This window comes from Euprymna scolopes, chromosome 15 (assembly GCF_053919585.1).
Source record: "Euprymna scolopes isolate OS-2025 chromosome 15, ASM5391958v1, whole genome shotgun sequence".
NCBI lineage: Eukaryota > Metazoa > Mollusca > Cephalopoda > Sepiida > Sepiolidae > Euprymna > Euprymna scolopes.
Window position 1 is genome coordinate 131539441 of NC_136496.1, and position 19805 is coordinate 131559245.

The following is a 19805-nucleotide window of genomic DNA, read 5'->3' on the forward strand; positions in this document are numbered from 1 at the left end:
GGAAGTCAAAAAGACCAAACAAACTTGACTCTAAGCGAATAACTTAATCTAAGATCCGTGACACAAATAAACGATGCATTTATGTATTGTGATTCAATTCGTTATGCCAGAAATCTGACATTTGGAAGAAACTAATAAGCATTTTCTATTTTTTTTTTTTACTATTTTTTTTTTTTTAAGTTTCCTCTTTCTGAAATGCTAATCGGGATTCAACAGTCTACACATATCATAAGGATTCCGTTTTCTCTTTTCATTTCAACCGTCTATTTTTTTAAAAATAATTTTTCGAAGTTTTTTCATGGAAATTCCTCGACAAGTGAAGGATGACAGGATGTTGCCATTTTCGCCATTGAAAAGAACCGAATTTGGCAACGCGACAATAAGAAGCCACAGTTGTTAAAATAAAAAGAATACATTTAAAGAACAAAGAATGCAACCACCCAACCCATTGAAATATGTTCCACAAATCTGGCATTGGGAGGATCTAGGTCAGATGACATATCACGATTTATTTCTTGTCTTATTGTTCTTTGATCCTAACAGATCCCTAGAGGCTATCTTACTAAAATAGATCATTTCAATATTGTCATCATATCTTCATTTTGTTTTATGTCTTCCTTGCATCATGTTAACCATTTCCTTTTTCGATCTACTTTTTTACAAAAGAGACGAATCACGGCCCTATCGTTATTTTGATATAACGTGTTTGCCTGAGATTCAACTAAGGTTTTATTGACAACAAAAATTCGCTTTCGTAGTCCTACTGCAAAGAACTTTGGTTTTCTTACTTAAATTAGTTTATCTGTTTGTATCTCCATATCTCAAACGATTTTGTGGTTTTCATTTTCCAGTACTACCTCCAGTTTGTGTTTGTACCATTTCCTCGCATGTTCGAGTTCTCAGTGCACTGCCTTTCACATGCAGTCGTACATGTCCTTATATCAATTTTGGGACAATTTGTTGCATTTACTTATTATGTGGTTTATTATTTCGTCTCTTCATCTACAGAGTATATATTTACTGTTTTTTGTGTGTTTTATATATTTTAGCTTTAATGTGGGTGATTCTAATCGCGTTGTTCTGTGTGGCTGTCAGTAGAGATTAAGATAAGTTCTTCTTGGGCCCAGCTTATGAATGGTCCAGAGCACTTTATTATCGATACTGCCAGATTTTTATTGCTACTGCGTGGTTTTGTTAAGAGTTCTCTTCTTCTCGGGTTCTCTTTTCCAACCCTTTCTTTCATTTCTGTAGATTTGATGATGTCTAATTCCAGAACTCCTAGATACTTGCGTTATATTCACCGAGTGCCCTAATCTCTTTTTAATTGGACAGTATCATAACTTCTGATATCTTTAGTTTTCCTCCTTTTCCAACCTAGTAGTAGACACTTTTCCATTTTAAATTCTATTCTAATATTCTGGCTGAATATTCTGGTTTTGTTTATTAACTTCTCCAGTTCTGTTACGTTGTGTGTATGAATACGTTCTATAGCGACGTACATGTTGAATAGTTGGGTTTTATATATATTTTTATATATGATCTGTATATTCATGTACGTGTAAATGTGTGTATGTATATACATCGTATCATTTAGTTGATCGTCTAGTGTGTATATTTTAACAGTTATGCAACAGTTCTAACAGGAAACGATTGACATGTACGTATCGAAACAGTTGTAGACAAACAGTTCTTTTTAACACATGTAAATAACACAACACATACCTGAAGCATTTACGAACATTTATTTTCATGATCCGGCCAGCATTTATAGAGAGATTACACGCCTTTCACATCTTGGCTGCCTGAAATAACGCCTCTCCCTGCGTCATGGAGACCAACTCTCCTATAGTCGTCCGTTCCCTCTGATGTCCAGCTAAGCACTGCCTAGAATCTTCCCAAAGCTACATTTCATCACGTGTCTTATTACGTGTCTCAGACCAACAGCTGATGCAAACCCATATCTAGTTATTTGTTTATGCAAACCCCAAAATCATGTTTACATCTATTTTCTATTTTCACATTCCTTTTGCGATATTTATTATATTATACGTCAATCATTTTTTTCCCAATTTAATTGTGTATTTTTCTAATCATAATAATTGATCCCGCGACCCACCGTCACGCGAATCAATTATTATTATTATTATTATTATTATTATTATTATTATTATTATTATTATTATTATTATTATTATTATTAATAATAATAATAATAATAATAATAATGTTTCGACCCTTGGCACAGTTAACACAGATACTACGCTATGATCGCAGCCCAAAGGGTCACAACCTTACATTACGAGCCTCAGTTGACCACGACTCTGCTTGCGCCATCCCGGCAGCGGGGCTTTTGTCTTGTGAATCAGATCAGTTGGTGGAGGACGCAGGGCGTGCCCAAACCATCGGACCATCTTTACAATAAGCGCTTCCTCAAGTCTAGGAAGCTTACATTGTGCGCAAATTGTAGCTTTTGGTGCGTGGTTGAAGATACCACCGATCTAGCCTTTAATGTAAACTACTCGCATGCGCCAGGTTTCGTCAATTATTAAACATGAATTCATGAGACATTGTTTTTCTTCATAACGTTCTACAAGTTTATGTATTTTAAACATTTTGCAGAATCAAAATCATGCAAGTAGAGATTCTAGACATAAGGTTTAGTATTATGATATATTAATTTATAAAAAATGTTATTTTAGTGGAATTAATTTTACACATCATAGAACGAGGATTTTTCTAGTATATATATATATATATATATATATATATATATATATATATATATATATATATATATATAGTTTTTCAACGATAGTTACTATTCTTTCCATAGATCAGACTGTGACGGGCACTGTCACTATAATCAGAGCGAACTTGGGAGCAATGATAATAAAGAGGCAATTCTTTACTCCTTAATCTCCCAAATTGGGGCCTCACAGCCCTATGCACTTTAAGGTCACCCATAAGGTACTGGCATATCTTGTATAATTGGTGACTATATTACTAAAACTATATAATTCCAAGAATTGCTATAAGTAAAACTGAAAACAAAACAAATGATAATAAACAGTCCTCAATAATAATTAACTTTATCTGTCGAACAGACCGTTGTTATAAAAGTTATTGTTATACTTGTTTAATGCTTGTATTGAGGAGAAAAGATTGGAAGCCGAAAAGTTTCACGCCGTATGGTATACATCCTTCAGGCATCAAATATCGACCCTTTTCCATAAATTTATGAGAATACTCAAGTGTTTGCTCTCATGCTTTGTATCAAGCATTCCTTATCTCCTTGAACAATCGTCGTAGACAAATAATGCTTCTGGCATTTATCAAACGTAAAAGAATTGGCCAACTTCAAATATGGCAGACAGCCGCCATTAAAATGGGGTCTTTTGTAACAAAATTGCGGCGTGGCTATCGAAAAAGCATGAATGTTAATAAGTATTATTACCTAGACGGTAATGAAATGTAGGTTAAGGGCGTGCGTGTAAGTCGTGTTTGAGATGCAACTGTGATTTTTATGATAATTTTTAGATTGATGCGAAAATGAAAATATGAAAAATTTATTGTTTGTATTCCGGTGAAGACCGATATAAATAAAGTGTTACAAACACTTTTAAGAATTAAGATACGATGGGGAGAGAATCGGGGGAAAAATTGTGTTCGAAGCGAATGATGTTCTGTGTTTTACTCTGTTTTGCGAGACATTTGAGGAGTTGATTGCATAGTTAAATCAGGACTGTGCTTAGATAAATCGACATTCTACTACAATAAACTAATAATAAACTATCAGCTATAAAAATTCTCCTGCTTCGATTTTCCATTTTTACTGTAACAACTTTCACATTTTCGTATCTATGCAAAACGGGGCAAAACACAACATTTTGAATATTCATTTATATCAATTTATGTCATTCCTTATCTAGTGTGTCATCTATATTTAAATTTAGTCGTACAATAAAAATATCAAAGAATTTAAAAATTCAACAATTCATGAAACTGCAGAAGAATATTCATATTAATAAATTTTATTATTATTATTATTATTATTATTATTATTATTATTATTATTATTATTTTTATTATTATTATTATTATTATTATTATTATTATTATTATTATTATAAAAATCTATATGCAAGTAAGTTTAGTCATTTGTGTAGTTTGTGCTGATAAGATCCGATATCTTAATTCTACTCTATCCCGATGATATATATATATATATATATATATATATATATATATATATATATATATATATATTAAAGCCTGACGAAGACTGTGTAATTTAATTGTCATATATATTTTCATAACTTAATTGAAATAACCAAAATTATGACATATTATTTATACATAAATGCGCATTGGTCTTTATTATAGAACAGATGATGTTTGATCGCAGTAAAGAAAATGCGGAATGCGAAAAAGCAAATTTGGGGGGGGGGAAAGGTGAATCAAAACCTCATGCTTAATGGGAATTTGATGCGGCCAGAAAAGATAGTGAAGCAGTTGAAAAGTACAAGTTTGGGTCGGTGGATTCATTCGGCATTGTTTTCTGCCATAAATCAAAAACATGCGCCTATGACTGACATATACATATAGACGAACATGAAGCCACACGCACACACGCGCCAATACCGATAGACACGTATTGGTGTGTGTGTTTCAATTATATATATTGGAACAAGTGTTCGTGATCAATATCTATAATACATACATACATACATACATACATATACACACACACGCGCGCGCACACACACACAAGCACACACACACAGACACACACACATATATATATATATAACTACTTCATTTACTCACATAAATTTAATATACGAAAGTATAGATTTATGCGTAAACTGTAGCTTAATGGCCATATATATTTTATAAATTACTATATATATATATAAATATATATATATATATATATATATATATATATATATATATATAAGATGATATAAAAGTCATTTACATCTATATCCAATAGATGTTTATTTTTGTTATACAAAATAAGAAACTTTTTTACAACAACGAATCTTTCTAAGTAACTAAAAAAAATCAACGTATGTATATATATATATATATATATATATATATATATATATATATATATGTATATATAAGCAAACAGTTAATAAAATATGTTAAAAAAACACTTTGAAATGAGTTAAAAACATATTTAATCTGAAAAGGAAACACTAGATTAATGGATAGTCCTTAATCCGCGGAGTTTCGAAGAAATTCTTTCCTTCTCATCAGAAGGTATATATATATATATATATATATATATATATATATATATATATATATATATATATATATATATATGTGTGTGTGTGTGTGTGTGTGTGTGTGTGTGTGTGTTTATGTACATGACATTTTATAACATGTATATATATGTTTTTAACACATCCCGACGCCCTATACATATTTCTAATAATAAATTTTTGTTATTTATAATCATACTTATATGTTTGTCATCGTAAAACTCATCAGTGTGGCTATTTATATAGATAAATATATTCATCCACGTACAGCTGTTTTAACATATAACGGCTATTTATTTATTTACGAATATAATGTGTGTAAAGTTCCTAATGTTTTTAGATATACCTCTTTGTCAAAAGAAGAAATAGAAAGATGCGTACAATCACACACATATATATTCATATATATAATATATATAAATATATATTATATATATAATTTAAGTTTATATGAAAAATTCTGACTGTGCTTATTTCGATCAATAAATTTTTGTTTTAGTTGAAATATGTTCATCTGAATTTTTTAAAACCGCATGAATTTTCTTGTCAACCTGATATTTGTATTTGTTTACGTACAAGGTAATCTCCTAATCAGTTCAGTATTTATTTTTTACCAAATATATATATATATATATATATATATATATATAAATACGTTTTATTTTTTATTACCGTATTTTTCTGTTTAGTTACGACAATAAAAAATAAAACGCATATTTGCTCTACATCAGTATCGAGCACTTTCTTCAGGTTTTTATTAATTACCATTTCTACTATATATATATATATATGTGTGTGTGTGTGTGCGTGTGTGTGTGCGTGTGTGTGTGTGTGCGTGTGTGTGTGTGTGCGTGTGTGTATTTTGACTATTATATATTATGGTACCAAATAAAAATTGTACACATAGGTATAGATTTTTAGCCGTTGAGAGAAATTATATCTCTTAATTTTACCACCTAACCAAATCCGTATGCAGCATCTAATCACCATAAATTACTAACCGTTAAAAAGCTCAACATTAAAAGGAATAGTTGTAAACACACCAACCCTAATCGTAACCCTAATCGTAACCCTAATCGTAACCCTAACCCTAACCCTAATCGTAACCCTAATCCTGGCTGAAGATGATTTTATTAATGAAGTCAAAATTCCTCACAAGGAAAGGAAAATTGAAGAAGAAATTTACGAAAATTATGTGCACACTAATTTGACTGAAATACGAAGTGGCTTATTTGAAAAACTGATAAAAATCTAATCACCCTGAAATATTCCGTGCTATTTAATAACATTTGCATGAATGACTAAATACATGATGCTTAAATATACACACAATATACTATTGAAATAGAAATTTTCAAATTTTCCATTCAAATACAAATATTAATAAGACTAAGTTTCTTTAAATTGCTCAATAATTAAGTACAAGAGCTATAAAATCTTATTTTATCTTTTATTCTTTATCTGTGGCTTAATCTAAGCAAAAATTCCATGAGCAGAGTTTTTTTCCAAGAGTTGCTAATCTGTGGAACACAACACTATGAAACCGCTTCCCAGCTGATATGACATGGTCGTCTTCAAGTCCAATATGAACAGTTTCTTCAAAAACTGTCCTCTAAAATAAATTATCACATTTCCATTACAGTACTCATCAACTCTTATCCTTGAGCAGTCCCCGGGCCTTGATGAATGGTGACTATATGAATTAATTAAAAAGTTCATCCCCCAAAAGGTTCGGTTTCGTTTACCATATATACGCACGATTGTTTCATCATTTTACTAATATTTTTGTGTCGATTATCTACGTGACTTCACCTCTAAATGACCCATGGAGATAGGACCACCTTACAACTTCAGATTATTTACGTGGACAGTTCAATAAGAACTTGTTTACGTTGGACTTGAAGACGATGTTATTGTAGTCAGCTTGGAAACACGCCAGCAAAACAGCAGGGCAGATCTAAGAAAGAAACTTTGTTCATGGAATCCACGTTTGGGTTTAGGTACCGATAGAGAATAAGGGAATTTATCGATAGTCTTTTTAGCTTGACAAGTGTTTTTTTTTTCTGAAAGATTGGCGAGGGGGGCATAGATTGAAGCTCAGTCGAACATTTGCCATGAAAATAGCAACAGCGCAGAGGCAGACTCGCAACGTCTCTTCTGTGAGAAAGAGGTTGCAGAGAAGAGAAAAAGGTATCGCCTCTTCTTTCGACTTTATTAAGATGAGAAAAATCAGAAAGTAATATGGTGTTATAATAAGCATGGTGAAAACAATATAATAATGATCTGCGTCAATGCCGAGCAACGTCGGACTTCTTGCTAGTAAAAATATTTAAAAAGAACAAGCCTTATGAAAACAAACGTTGATTAACTCACAATTAGTATAAAATATAATATTTTTAAAATGATTCGGATGTTTAAATACACCTATACATAGGTATTGTTTTTACTTGTCGAGAATACGTACTCGACAATTTATCCGACAGTGGTTTGTATGGTCTTGTTCAGGTCTAGAAGGTCCATCTTATCTGGATTAACTTTCTATCCGAGACGAGGTTCGTTTATTACAAATGATCTGAGGCTCCCCTGCCGGGTAATACAGACGGAGCTGATCATATATGTTTTGTAGATCACAGTGCGTTGGCTTTTTAAAACCTTATCGAACCATGTGTTTAACTTTGTCCACAGGAAGGAAATAAACACACATGTAACATAAATGCTCTCTTCGTGCTACCGATCATTATAGTTCAAGAAGTAAATGACAATTATGACATCATTTATAATATTGTCTTCTTTTTCTCCATTGTGTCATTTCAGGTCCTTACTCTGTATTGAATACCGATCAACATGTTGGCAGTCAACCAAAGAGGAAACGATCTTGGTCTCGCGCTGTCTTTTCGAATCTTCAACGAAAAGGACTAGAAAAACGATTTGAGGTGCAAAAATACGTCACTAAACCTGACAGACGACAGTTGGCCGCCATGTTGGGGCTTACAGACGCACAGGTAATTATTATTAAATGAATGGAGTTTAATTCTTCCAGTTGTTATAAGCAGAGTTACGGAATCTGTTCAATGAGGGGGGGGGTTGAAGAATTCGAAGTTGAAGTCAGTTTTTCTTTTGTCTTTTGTTTTTACTCTGACTCTGATTATTACTGAATATAGTAAGATTTTAAATTAAGGAGTCGAATTCACATATTTTGAAATTCTCGGAGTCCAGGAAAGTCGAATTTGAAAAGAGTAGAAGTTGGAGTTGAACTCGTAAGAATGTTAGAAGTAAGAGCCAAAGTCGACTTGCGAATCAGATTTTTAAATCTTACTCCAATTATTATTGAATATTGAAAGAGATTAAGATAAAAAGTCGGAATCAGATATTTTGGACATTTTTGTTGAAATCGCAGCCAGATTTTATACCTTCCAACTTTGCAACCCTGGTTAGAAGTCATACTTTAATTAAACCATCATTAAATGAATAAACTTCACTTTTTGTCCTCTAAGCTTTTTTAACGAAGTTTTACGTTTTTTCGCTGCTTTTTTTGTTTGTTTGTTTTTGTTTTGCCGATGTTTTTAAGAAGTTTAACATCGTTTTTATTTTTATGTTTAAACAGGGTTATTCTTTACTTTACCCCCCCTCTTACACACACACCTCCAAAAACCGGGCAACGCCGGGTACCCTCGCTAGTAATTGAATATTTCATCTTTTAAAGATTCATATTCCAACGTCTTTTTGTCGGTCTGTCTATCTATCTTCATTTTTGTTGTCGGTAGGAATCGCTGTATAAAATGTGAAACTGTTTCACATAAACAAATGACTAAACTTATTGTCAACGGATGACACACTTCCTCAAACAACGGCACCCAACATTGTTTTTGCTTTATTGTTTTCCTGCCCACCCTATACCCGCATTAGTAGTTCACATCTGTTGCTGTTACTGTGGGCACCTGCCCCTTATTATTCATCCGCCATTATCTCCACCTTACTCCTCAACCTCCTCCCTCCTACTCCCTTTCGCTTTCTTGGTATATATATATATATATATATATATATATATTCGCCACACCTCTATCTCTTTGACGCCCTCAAAGCCTCCGACACTTCTCGTTTCGCCAAACTCATCCTCATCCATCAAGCCCGGAATGCGACCGACAACATTTCCCCGTATTCTTTACCCCGCCCGCATCGCGGGGGACAGATGCTGCAAGTTGGCCGTAAGGACCGCGCCGATGTTTTTGTTGTTTTGTTTTTTCGCGTTTTTCTTTTCATGTTTTAGCTGGGATATTTTGCCTCAGCTGTTACGGAACTCGGTGGCATCACTAGTCTGCCCCGCTGGGAGGCCGTTGTGACGAGATAATAGTGAAGATACGGTCTTGGAACTTTAGTTATTTGCACACCCGGTAACAAGAACAAAAGAGAAAAAGAAAAAAATCGGTAAGAATAAAAATAAAGACCGGGAAGACTAGAATATTTACATTTACGTCGTGAAGCAATGTTTAAGCAAGAAGAGACATTTTGAAGATGCGTCTATTTGATGTGCACGTTCAATCATTAAAATAATATTTCAAACTTAAGTATAATATACCATCAAAATGATATTTCAAATTTAAGCGTAACAGACCAGCAAAATGGTATTTCAAACTGAAGCATGACAGACTAACATAAATACAATTTCAAATCCAAGCAGGCCAGACCAAGCTTAATTTTGGCCAGATGTAGTGACTCTTAGTTTTGCGATATAAACACTATGCTGTACACAAATAAACTATGCTGTATACAAATAAATGGTCGAAAACATAACCTCTACCTCGGAAGAATTAAAACAAGTTGATAATAAAAAAATAAAAATAAAATAGTAATTCGAAAACCGTTTTGGTAAACAGATAAATACAATTTCCTCTTTCTTGTTTTTTTTCTTTTCTTTATTAAATGAATTAATATCGATTTGATACCACATCTTCCACAAAACAAATTTGGTGACAAAAAATTATTATTTAGTGTTTCAGGCGATTGGGGAGGAGGAATTGCAACGTTTAAGCTTATAATAAAACGATCCCAAAATGAAGTCGATCCTAACTAGCGATGGGACAATTCCAATATTGATTTTGATCAAATTATCAACTTCAATACAATTATAGATTCTGTTTCGGATTCTAAAATCGCATAGAAAGTAGATTTTACTTGCAGATAGGATTAAAAGGAGAGTACTTTCTAAAAGTAGATATATTTTTAAATGTAGATATATTTTTACATGTAGATATCCTTTTTAGATCTAAATATCATTTTTAAATGTGGATATCTTTTTTAAATCTAAATATCTTTTTAAAATGTAGATATATTTTTTAAATATAGATATCATTTTTAAATCTAGATATCATTTTTAAATGCAGATATCTTTTTTGTTAATTTGACTTCTTGTAGAGTAATAAATGTACCTTAAATGTTTCCATCTAAAACGCCAATTACCACAACAGAAAAATGCTTTTGCAACAGGAGTGCAACCAAGGTAATAAATTCGAATGAATTAGGCAAATACATTGAGGACATTGCTAAGTCTGTTGCAATAAAGATATGCTCCCTCTACCGTGCTAGAAAATTTATAATACTAGAAAGCATCCTATATATTTACAAAGCCACAATTAATCCATGAATGGAATCATGTTGCCACATCTGGGTTGGTATATCCACGACTTGTCTCTCACTCTTAGACAGGGTTCAAAAAAAGTTTCAAATAAAATAAGTCCCGCACTATCGACCAAGCTCCAACCTCTGTCCACTCGCAATGTCACATCCCTGTGCTTGTTTTACAAGTATTTTAATGGAATGTTTTTGAATGAACTCATCACTTGTGCCCCCTCGGCGTACATATTCCCGACTATCCATACAAGCAGCAAAATCCCACCTCCTTAATATTGGATCCCTAGCTGCCTGAAAGCGTTCTACTCTAATAGTTTATTTCCTCCCTATCTAAGGACTGACTGCAAATATAACACTATTTCTTCAAAGGCAAACACATTAAGTCGGTATTAGTAAATCGGTTGCATTTCATTTTATTTCCAAAGTCCTTTCGAACAAACATGGCTTTTTCAAATGTCTCTGTCTCCCCACCCTCATGTTTACACGCCCATCTTTGCTTCCCTTTCAACCACACAGAATATTTTTCTCTTTTTCTTCGCACATTTATTTCGCGCACACTTACTAATTTGCATACGTGCTTTAACGGTTTCTGCTGCCAATATTTTCGCTAGCCAGCTATGCTTCGGCTGCTGCTGGCGATTTTCTCACCAACACCCATACGCGTTCGGTAACAATATTAAAAATGATTTTAATCACTTGTATGAAACAGGATCTTAGCTTTAATTACTGTATCAATAAAAAATAAAAAATAAAACCAAAGGCGAAGATGTTAAAAAATCAGCATGAACATCTTTCTATTATATTTTCGGTAACTCACTTTCGTTTCGCAAAGTTCGTCATTTGAAAGACCTGAAAGCAAAATTTTAAACAATAAAAAGTAGTAGCAGTAGTAGCAGTAGTATTAGTAGTAGTATTAGCAGTAGTATTAGTAGTAGTATTAGCAGTAGTATTAGTAGTAGTACTGAGAAAGAAAAATGTGAAGAAAACAAAAAATAAGAAAAGACAAGAGCAACAAGTAGATAGATAAGGTTGAGATTATAAGAAAAGCTGAGCAACAACATCTTGAATTTGATGTTTATGTAAAATGGCATGAATGATGAAAAGTTGTGGAAAATAAAGTAATCGGGTTAGAAATAATAAAAAAAAAAGATTAAATATTTCCGATTTGAAAAAATGTTGGAGAAAAAAAAACTACGCATGAAAATGCAAAAAGAAGGAAAAGAAGTTGATAAATATAAAAGAAAGAATGAAAAAAGAAGTTGATAAAGACGAGAGAAAAAAAAAAGAAAAAAAGAAGTTAAAACGAAAAACTAAAGAAGGAAAATCAGAAAAAGGAAACGAAGTTAAAAACGGTAAAAAAGAACAAAGAAATTTGATAAAAGTTGAAGTAGAAGAAACAATGAAGGATAAAACAAAAATACGAAGAAGTAAAAGAAAAAAACTTAAAAGATGATGAGAAACGCAGCATCAGAAGAAGGAAAGAAGAAGAAAAAGAAAGGAAGAAATCAAAAAAGAGGAAGGAAAGGAGAAAAAGAAAGGAAGAAATAAAAAAGAAGAAGAAAAGAAAGAGAAAAAGAAAGGAAGAAATAAAAAAGAAGAAGAAAAGAAGGAGAAAAAGGAAGGAAGAAATAAAAAAGAAGAAGAAAAGAAGGAGAAAAAGAAAGGAAGAAACAAAAAAGAGGAAGGAAAGGAGAAAAAGAAAGGAAGAAATAAAAAAGAAGAAGAAAAGAAGGAGAAAAAGAAAGGAAGAAATAAAAAAGAAGAAGAAAAGAAGGAGAAAAAGAAAGGAAGAAATAAAAAAGAAGAAAAGAAGGAGAAAAAGAAAGGAAGAAATAAAAAAGAAGAAAAGAAGGAGAAAAAGAAAGGACGAAATAAAAAAGAAGAAGAAAAGAAGGAGAAAAAGAAAGGAAGAAATAAAAAAGAAGAAGAAAAGAAGGAGAAAAAGAAAGGAAGAAATAAAAAAGAAGAAAAGAAGGAGAAAAAGAAAGGAAGAAATAAAAAAGAAGAAAAGAAGGAGAAAAAGAAAGGAAGAAATAAAAAAGAAGAAAAGAAGGAGAAAAAGAAAGGACGAAATAAAAAAAGAAGAAGAAAAGAAGGAGAAAAAGAAAGGAAGACATAAAAAAGAATAAAAGAAGGAGAAAAAGAAAGGAAGAAATAAAAAAGAAGAAGAAAAGAAGGAGAAAAAGAAAGGAAGAAATAAAAAAGAAGAAAAGAAGGAGAAAAAGAAAGGAAGAAATAAAAAGAAGAAAAGAAGGAGAAAAAGAAAGGAAGAAATAAAAAAGAAGAAAAGAAGGAGAAAAAGAAAGGAAGAAATAAAAAAGAAGAAAAGAAGGAGAAAAAGAAAGGAAGAAATAAAAAAGAAGAAGAAAAGAAGGAGAAAAAGAAAGGAAGAAATAAAAAGAAGAAAAGAAGGAGAAAAAGAAAGGACGAAATAAAAAAGAAGAAGAAAAGAATGAGAAAAAGAAAGGAAGAAATAAAAAAAAAGAAAAGAAGGAGAAAAAGAAAGGAAGAAATAAAAAAGAAGAAGAAAAGAAGGAGAAAAAGAAAGGAAGAAATAAAAAAGAAGAAGAAAAGAAGGAGAAAAAGAAAGGACGAAATAAAAAAAGAAGAAGAAAAGAAGGAGAAAAAGAAAGGAAGACATAAAAAAGAAGAAAAGAAGGAGAAAAAGAAAGGAAGAAATAAAAAAGAAGAAGAAAAGAAGGAGAAAAAGAAAGGAAGAAATAAAAAAGAAGAAAAGAAGGAGAAAAAGAAAGGAAGAAATAAAAAGAAGAAAAGAAGGAGAAAAAGAAAGGAAGAAATAAAAAAGAAGAAAAGAAGGAGAAAAAGAAAGGAAGAAATAAAAAGAAGAAAAGAAGGAGAAAAAGAAAGGACGAAATAAAAAAGAAGAAGAAAAGAAGGAGAAAAAGAAAGGACGAAATAAAAAAAGAAGAAAAGAAGGAGAAAAAGAAAGGAAGACATAAAAAAGAAGAAAAGAAGGAGAAAAAGAAAGGAATAAATAAAAAAGAAGAAGAAAAGGAGATAAAGAAAGGAAGAAATAAAAAAGAAGAAGAAGAGAAGGAGAAGAAGAAAGGAAGAAATAAAAAGAAGAAAAGAAGGAGAAAAAGAAAGGACGAAATAAAAAAGAAGAAAAGAAGGAGAAAAAGAATGCAGAAAAGATGACGGTGACACAATGTAGTTTTAATATTAAAGCATAAAACATTAAAATGAAGAAAACAGATAAAAGATGAAGAGAAATGGGCGCTGGCAGATAAAACGAAAAAAGAAGAGGTGGATGTGAGAAAAGGCAAAATGTAAAAAGTAACAATGATGATGAGGATGCAAAACGAAAAAGGATAAAAACAAAAGAAGAAGAAGAGATGGACGGTATAGTTCATGAGAGAGAGAGAAAGAAAAAGTTTAAAGAGGAGAAGATGTGTGAAGAGAAATGGGAAATGAGAAGAGGATAAAAGAATAACGTTGATAAAGAACATTTTGAATAGAAAGAACGAAAAAGGAAAGTAGAAAAAAAAAAACGAAGGATAACATCAGAAAATATTGAAAGAAAAACAGGAAAGAAAAGAAGAAAAAGAATGAAAGCAATATGGCATCGGTGATAAGTACGATGGACGTTCCAAAAATAATACCTTCTATTATTTTTCGTCCGAACAGATAAGAGGGGATTGCAAATTGCGTTGTTATTATGGTTGAAACCGTGCATCCATGTCCTGAAAACTTTATTAATATGTTGCAGATATTGACGGTGTAAAACTCCAAGAAAGAATCCTCTGTCATGGGTGTGCGTCAAAAGCAAGTATACATCATTGAATTTCAGGCAAAAGTGCATTGAGAATGGTGGTGACTATGTAGAACAAGAAATTCTGGAGAACAAAATGTTGCTCATTTTAATGGTACCACTCGTGTCTTCGTAGCACTTCATGTTTTTTAAGTTAAAAGGCAGCAGACAGAAAAAGAAAAGGAAAAATTAAATAGAAAAGTAAATGAGAAAAGATACGAATAGGGGTCATCATCATCATCATCATCATCGTCGTCGTCGTCGTGTCATCGTATGAATCCGAAAATTTTAATGTTAGCATTGGTTTCCTCGATATTTTTCTAGTCACACACACACATACACACACACATATATATATATATATAATTATTATATATATATGAGGAATATATATATATAAGTCTAATGTTAACCTAGCTAGCTCTCTTCATTTGAAAAGGCCTCGTAGAAGGTTGAAATAAATTTATAATGGGATTTAGTTAAGTTTGTGTTGAGTTGTTTCTTTAAACTTGTATATATATATATATTATTTTATGTATCTACATAAAATTTTATGGAAATATACGAATAGGGATCATCATCATCATCATCATCATCATCATCATCATCATCATCGCCATCATCGTCGTGTCGTCGTATGAATCCGAAAATTTTAATGTTAGCATTGGTTTCCTCGATATTTTTCTCGTCAGAATTTCTTCTAGAAAGACATCAGGTACTTACGGGAGAGAGCACGTGAAGGTTGTTAACATCCTTAGTGTAAGTGATTTTCTGGAACGAACTGGATTCAAACATTGGAAAACTCAAGTTTTTAGTTCGTGAAGTTAACAACGACGACTTTCATCTCCAAGACAGGAAAGGAATTTCAGGAAAAGCTGTTGAAAAAAAAGTAGGAAAAAGAAGAAAAAAGAGGATGAAGGATAAAAAGATCAAAAGGAACTATCTTAAAGCTAACTACAAATATTCGTTTTAATAATGAATCTAAAAAAAGAAAAGATATAGATATAATAAAACGGATAAAAGAATTAGAAAGAAAATGAAGAAAGAGAAAAGAATGTGAGATAAAGGGAGAAGAAAAAGAGGACGAAGATGAAGAAGCGAGAGAAGGAAAGGGAAGATGAAGAAAGATAAACATCAAGAAAGAAAGAGGAGACAAGATAATTAGATAATAATTAAAAAGAAGAAAAAGAAAAGAAAAACGAAAAAGAAAACATTGAGGAAGAGGGGATGGAATGAAATAAAACTGAGAAGAAAATGTAAAAAGATAAGAAGTAGATGAAGAAGAAGAAAAAAGAGGCGGAGAAGAAGGAGGAGGCGGATGATGAAAAACTTTAGAACTGGATGGTGAAGGTAGCAATAGTCAAAGATTGCATAGTAGTGCTGAAAAGTTAGGTCGAAAGATGTGATAGTTTGGGCGCCTGTTCTCTTTCTTACTGCGTTATCTTTCTTCCCGATTTTCCCTTCATCTTTTCTCACTCAGCTTCCATCAATTCCTCATTTAACGTTGCTTTATTTAATTGTGTCTGAATCTTTATCGGTCATTCGAATCGTCTGTCAACACTCGACGATGACATCGAGAAGGAGGACGTCCAAGGTCTCAGTTTAGTCGAGAAAACGGCGACACAATATTTCACATCACAAATCGTTTTATTATCGCACCAAATTGACCTCCATACATTTCCTCCTCATTTCAAAATAAAGCATCTATTTTATTAAGTTTTGCTTAAAGCATTTCGTTTTATCTCGGTCTGAATTGTCAAAGAATGAATCTTATCAGAAGTCATACAATATTTTATTGTAAATTAATTATAAATGTTATTTAGAGATGTGTTACCAAAAATGAACGCAATAAGCACTTTCTTTCTCTTCACACACACACACACACACACACACACACACACACACACACACACACACACACACACATATATATATATATATATAATTATATATATATATATATATATATATATATATATATATAAGTCTAATGTTAACCTGGCTAGCTCTCTTCATTTGAAAAGGCCTCGTAGAAGGTTGAAATAAATTTATAATGGGATTTAGCTAAGTTTGTGTTGAGTTGTTTCTTTAAACTTGTATATATATATATATACATATACATATATTATTTTATGTATCTACATAAAATTTTATGTAAATATTTTCAGTATTGACTTCGACAGTGCTCAATACGTAATATTACAAAAACACTATGATAAAAACTAGAGATAAATGAGTGCAACTGCATAGATATGATAAATGCTGGAAGAAATAAAGCAGCAATAAACTAAATATTCGCGACAAAATCAGTAAACTAAAACCCATGGAGATCTACATCTTATTTAAAGACCATAAACTTTGTTTTAACCATAACCTAGCGCTCGCTTAATTAATCCGGACCAACCCGAAATAGGTAGAATTACAAATTACCATCGCAGACTTGGAAACTTGCTCACTAAATCGACGCAGTAATAAAAAAAATACAAAAAGAAAATTCCATTGTCTTCAATGGAGACATGTATCGATAAGAACCCCTTGCTTCCACACACACACACACACACACACACACACACACACACACACACACACACACACACAAACTAGTGCAGTGGATAAAACTGCCAAAAAGGCAACGGTATTTCAATTTCAGTCAGAAGTAGTTGCTGTGATATAGCGAAGCAATGTGTCTAACAAAAAGGAGCCGTTTTTTTTAAAAACTCATTCAAATTAAAAATCTTACGCCAAAGTGATTAATTATTACAATGAAATAATATTAATTAGTGGTAGTGGCTTACGCTTCTTACCATGGGGTCTCGATTTCGAATCTCTCTAGATTCAGCCACTCTGATGAGTTGTAGACAACGAAACACGTGTCAGTGGATAATTATATTTTAAAATCACACATATATATATATATATATATATATATATATATATATATATATATATATATAAGTGAGCTTGTCTGTCCATGTATGTGGAACGCCTCTTTGCAAGCTTAATTAAGCATGCGCAAATATACACTTATACGCTAAACTGCGTTTTTTTTTATTTTTTAAGTTTTGATATCTATTTGTCCTTAGGCCATATGGTAGTGAATACCGCTGGGGATCTAAATGTTTTGGTTCCGGTTCTCGTTAATGAAACCCAAGTAAAATGTGTTCGTTTTTTTTTTACCTTTGATATCACTACTATATATTGAATAAAATGTAATACTCAATAGATTTATAATCTGCATGAATTAAAATAACATATTTAAGCGTATTTCAAGAAAGCCTTTGGGTGGCCCTCGTTTGTAGTAACCCTCTTAATCGGCTTCTATCTATCTATCTATTTATCTATCTATCTATCTATCTGTATGTATGTATATATATAGTCATCCACAGCGATTATGTCGCTGTATCACGGCTCTTCAGTGCCCCTGTCGGTGGGACATTAGAATACGCCGACTGCCCCCCCCCTGCAGAGGGTAAAAGTGCCTCAATGGAGGTCCTGGATATGACCTTAAACTATATCCAATGGTGAGGCCCCAGCTTGTGGGCTTTGGGGAGTGTGGAGCCATCCTTTAATTACCATTGCTCCCAGGTCCACTCTGACCCGGAGTGGTAGTACCTGTTAGGGTCCCAACTATGGGTTAAATAGAAACCGACGTGAAAACAAAAAATATATTCTATTAAAAAATTTTTTCTTCAAAATCTTTGGACTCGGCATTAAATAACCCGAAAAGGGTTGATATGCCGTAATACAAAAACAACCAACCAACCAACGGCTCTTCAGTGTGACTAAACTAGCAACTACATCTATGATCAAAACTCGACTGTCTAGACGACAGGCGGTACTTCTTACCATTACGTTATTTTGGCTGCTGGAAAGTGGGTAGATGAAATTACAATGATCAACATAGAGTTACGCTTTTAAACCTAACAAGGATTAATTTATGTTCTTTATTTTTCCAGGTAAAAGTTTGGTTTCAAAACCGTCGAATGAAATGGCGACACTCACAACAAAAAGACCAGAAATCCACTGACGACGACAAAGATGACAAACTTGATAATACGGATGGTATTTCCGAGCTAACCAATGATTCAAAGGCTCTGGACAACGAATCGAAGGACAGTGATTCGTCGGATGATGAAGATGAAAGAGGTGCAGATCAACAGGACGACGAAGGCTTGAGCAGAAGTCATCAGCTAGTAGAAAGAGAGACAATCCTGGCTGCGCGGACGTCATTGTCTACGTCACTTCCGGTTCCAATTACTAGTATGGAACCGAGACTTCCGGAACGACATTGACGCCGGAATAAGTGAAGAAAAGGATTTTTTTTTCTTTTTAATATTATGAGTGGGTCAGAGATTTGAGATCTAAAAAACAAAATACATAAAAAAAAACAAACATTGATTGATATTGACGGACTGCTCTTTCTTCTTAATACAGAAATGAACTTACGAAAGAGGAAGATAAAGGGATAAAGACAGTGAGAGAGAATAAAATATTGATTAATTATAATAAAATGTGCTTGTAAAATTATCTAAACATTTTTAATGAAATAAAAGAAAATCAAATAACTATCAGATTTTTTTTCAACAGAAAAAAACACATTTTGTATCAAAATAAATTTGTATTATTTCATCCCTATTTTATTTTCAATGTTTTTTGTCTCAACATATTTTATTTAACTAGGAGGATCCATGGAAATTCCACAGTTGTATATTTAAATTGTTGTATATTGAACAACCCGGACAGGCAGGTCACGACCGACGTCTTATCAAACACAAGAAATCCAATTCTAACGCGGTCAGGCCCAGACAAGTTAGCAGTCCTGGCCTCGGCCAATCACAGAGTCTTTAGCATTCGAAATCGGACACCAAATATATATGCAAACCTAGTCTGGTGTATATTGCTTCCACACTTAAAAATATTTCCATTTTATGAACACTCAGTGAGAACGAAGACTCCACGATATTATTGTACACTTTCCTTCAAAATAAAAAGGTGCTTGTTTAAATATTCCAGTTAATGTTGTTCCTAAAACCCTTTAAGAAGTTGGTAAGATATTTCCATTATATATACGTTCGGTGTGATCGCAGGGCCTTCGACATTATTTGACTATTTTTAACAGAAAAGATACT

The 19805-nt window shown here is 32.4% G+C and overlaps 1 protein-coding gene across 1 annotated transcript in view; it reads left to right on the forward strand.

Annotated features, from left to right (window-relative positions):
- The window catches only part of LOC145294150 (uncharacterized), a 218126-nt gene extending 198815 nt beyond the window's left edge, over nucleotides 1–19311 (forward strand). Inside the window, exons 3-4 of the mRNA XM_080141258.1 lie at nucleotides 8091–8278; nucleotides 18633–19311. Coding sequence (XP_079997384.1) covers nucleotides 8091–8278; nucleotides 18633–18968 — 524 coding nt within the window. The 3' untranslated portion in view covers nucleotides 18969–19311. The remainder of the gene's footprint in view (nucleotides 1–8090; nucleotides 8279–18632) is intronic.
- Nucleotides 19312–19805: the final 494 nt, after the last annotated feature.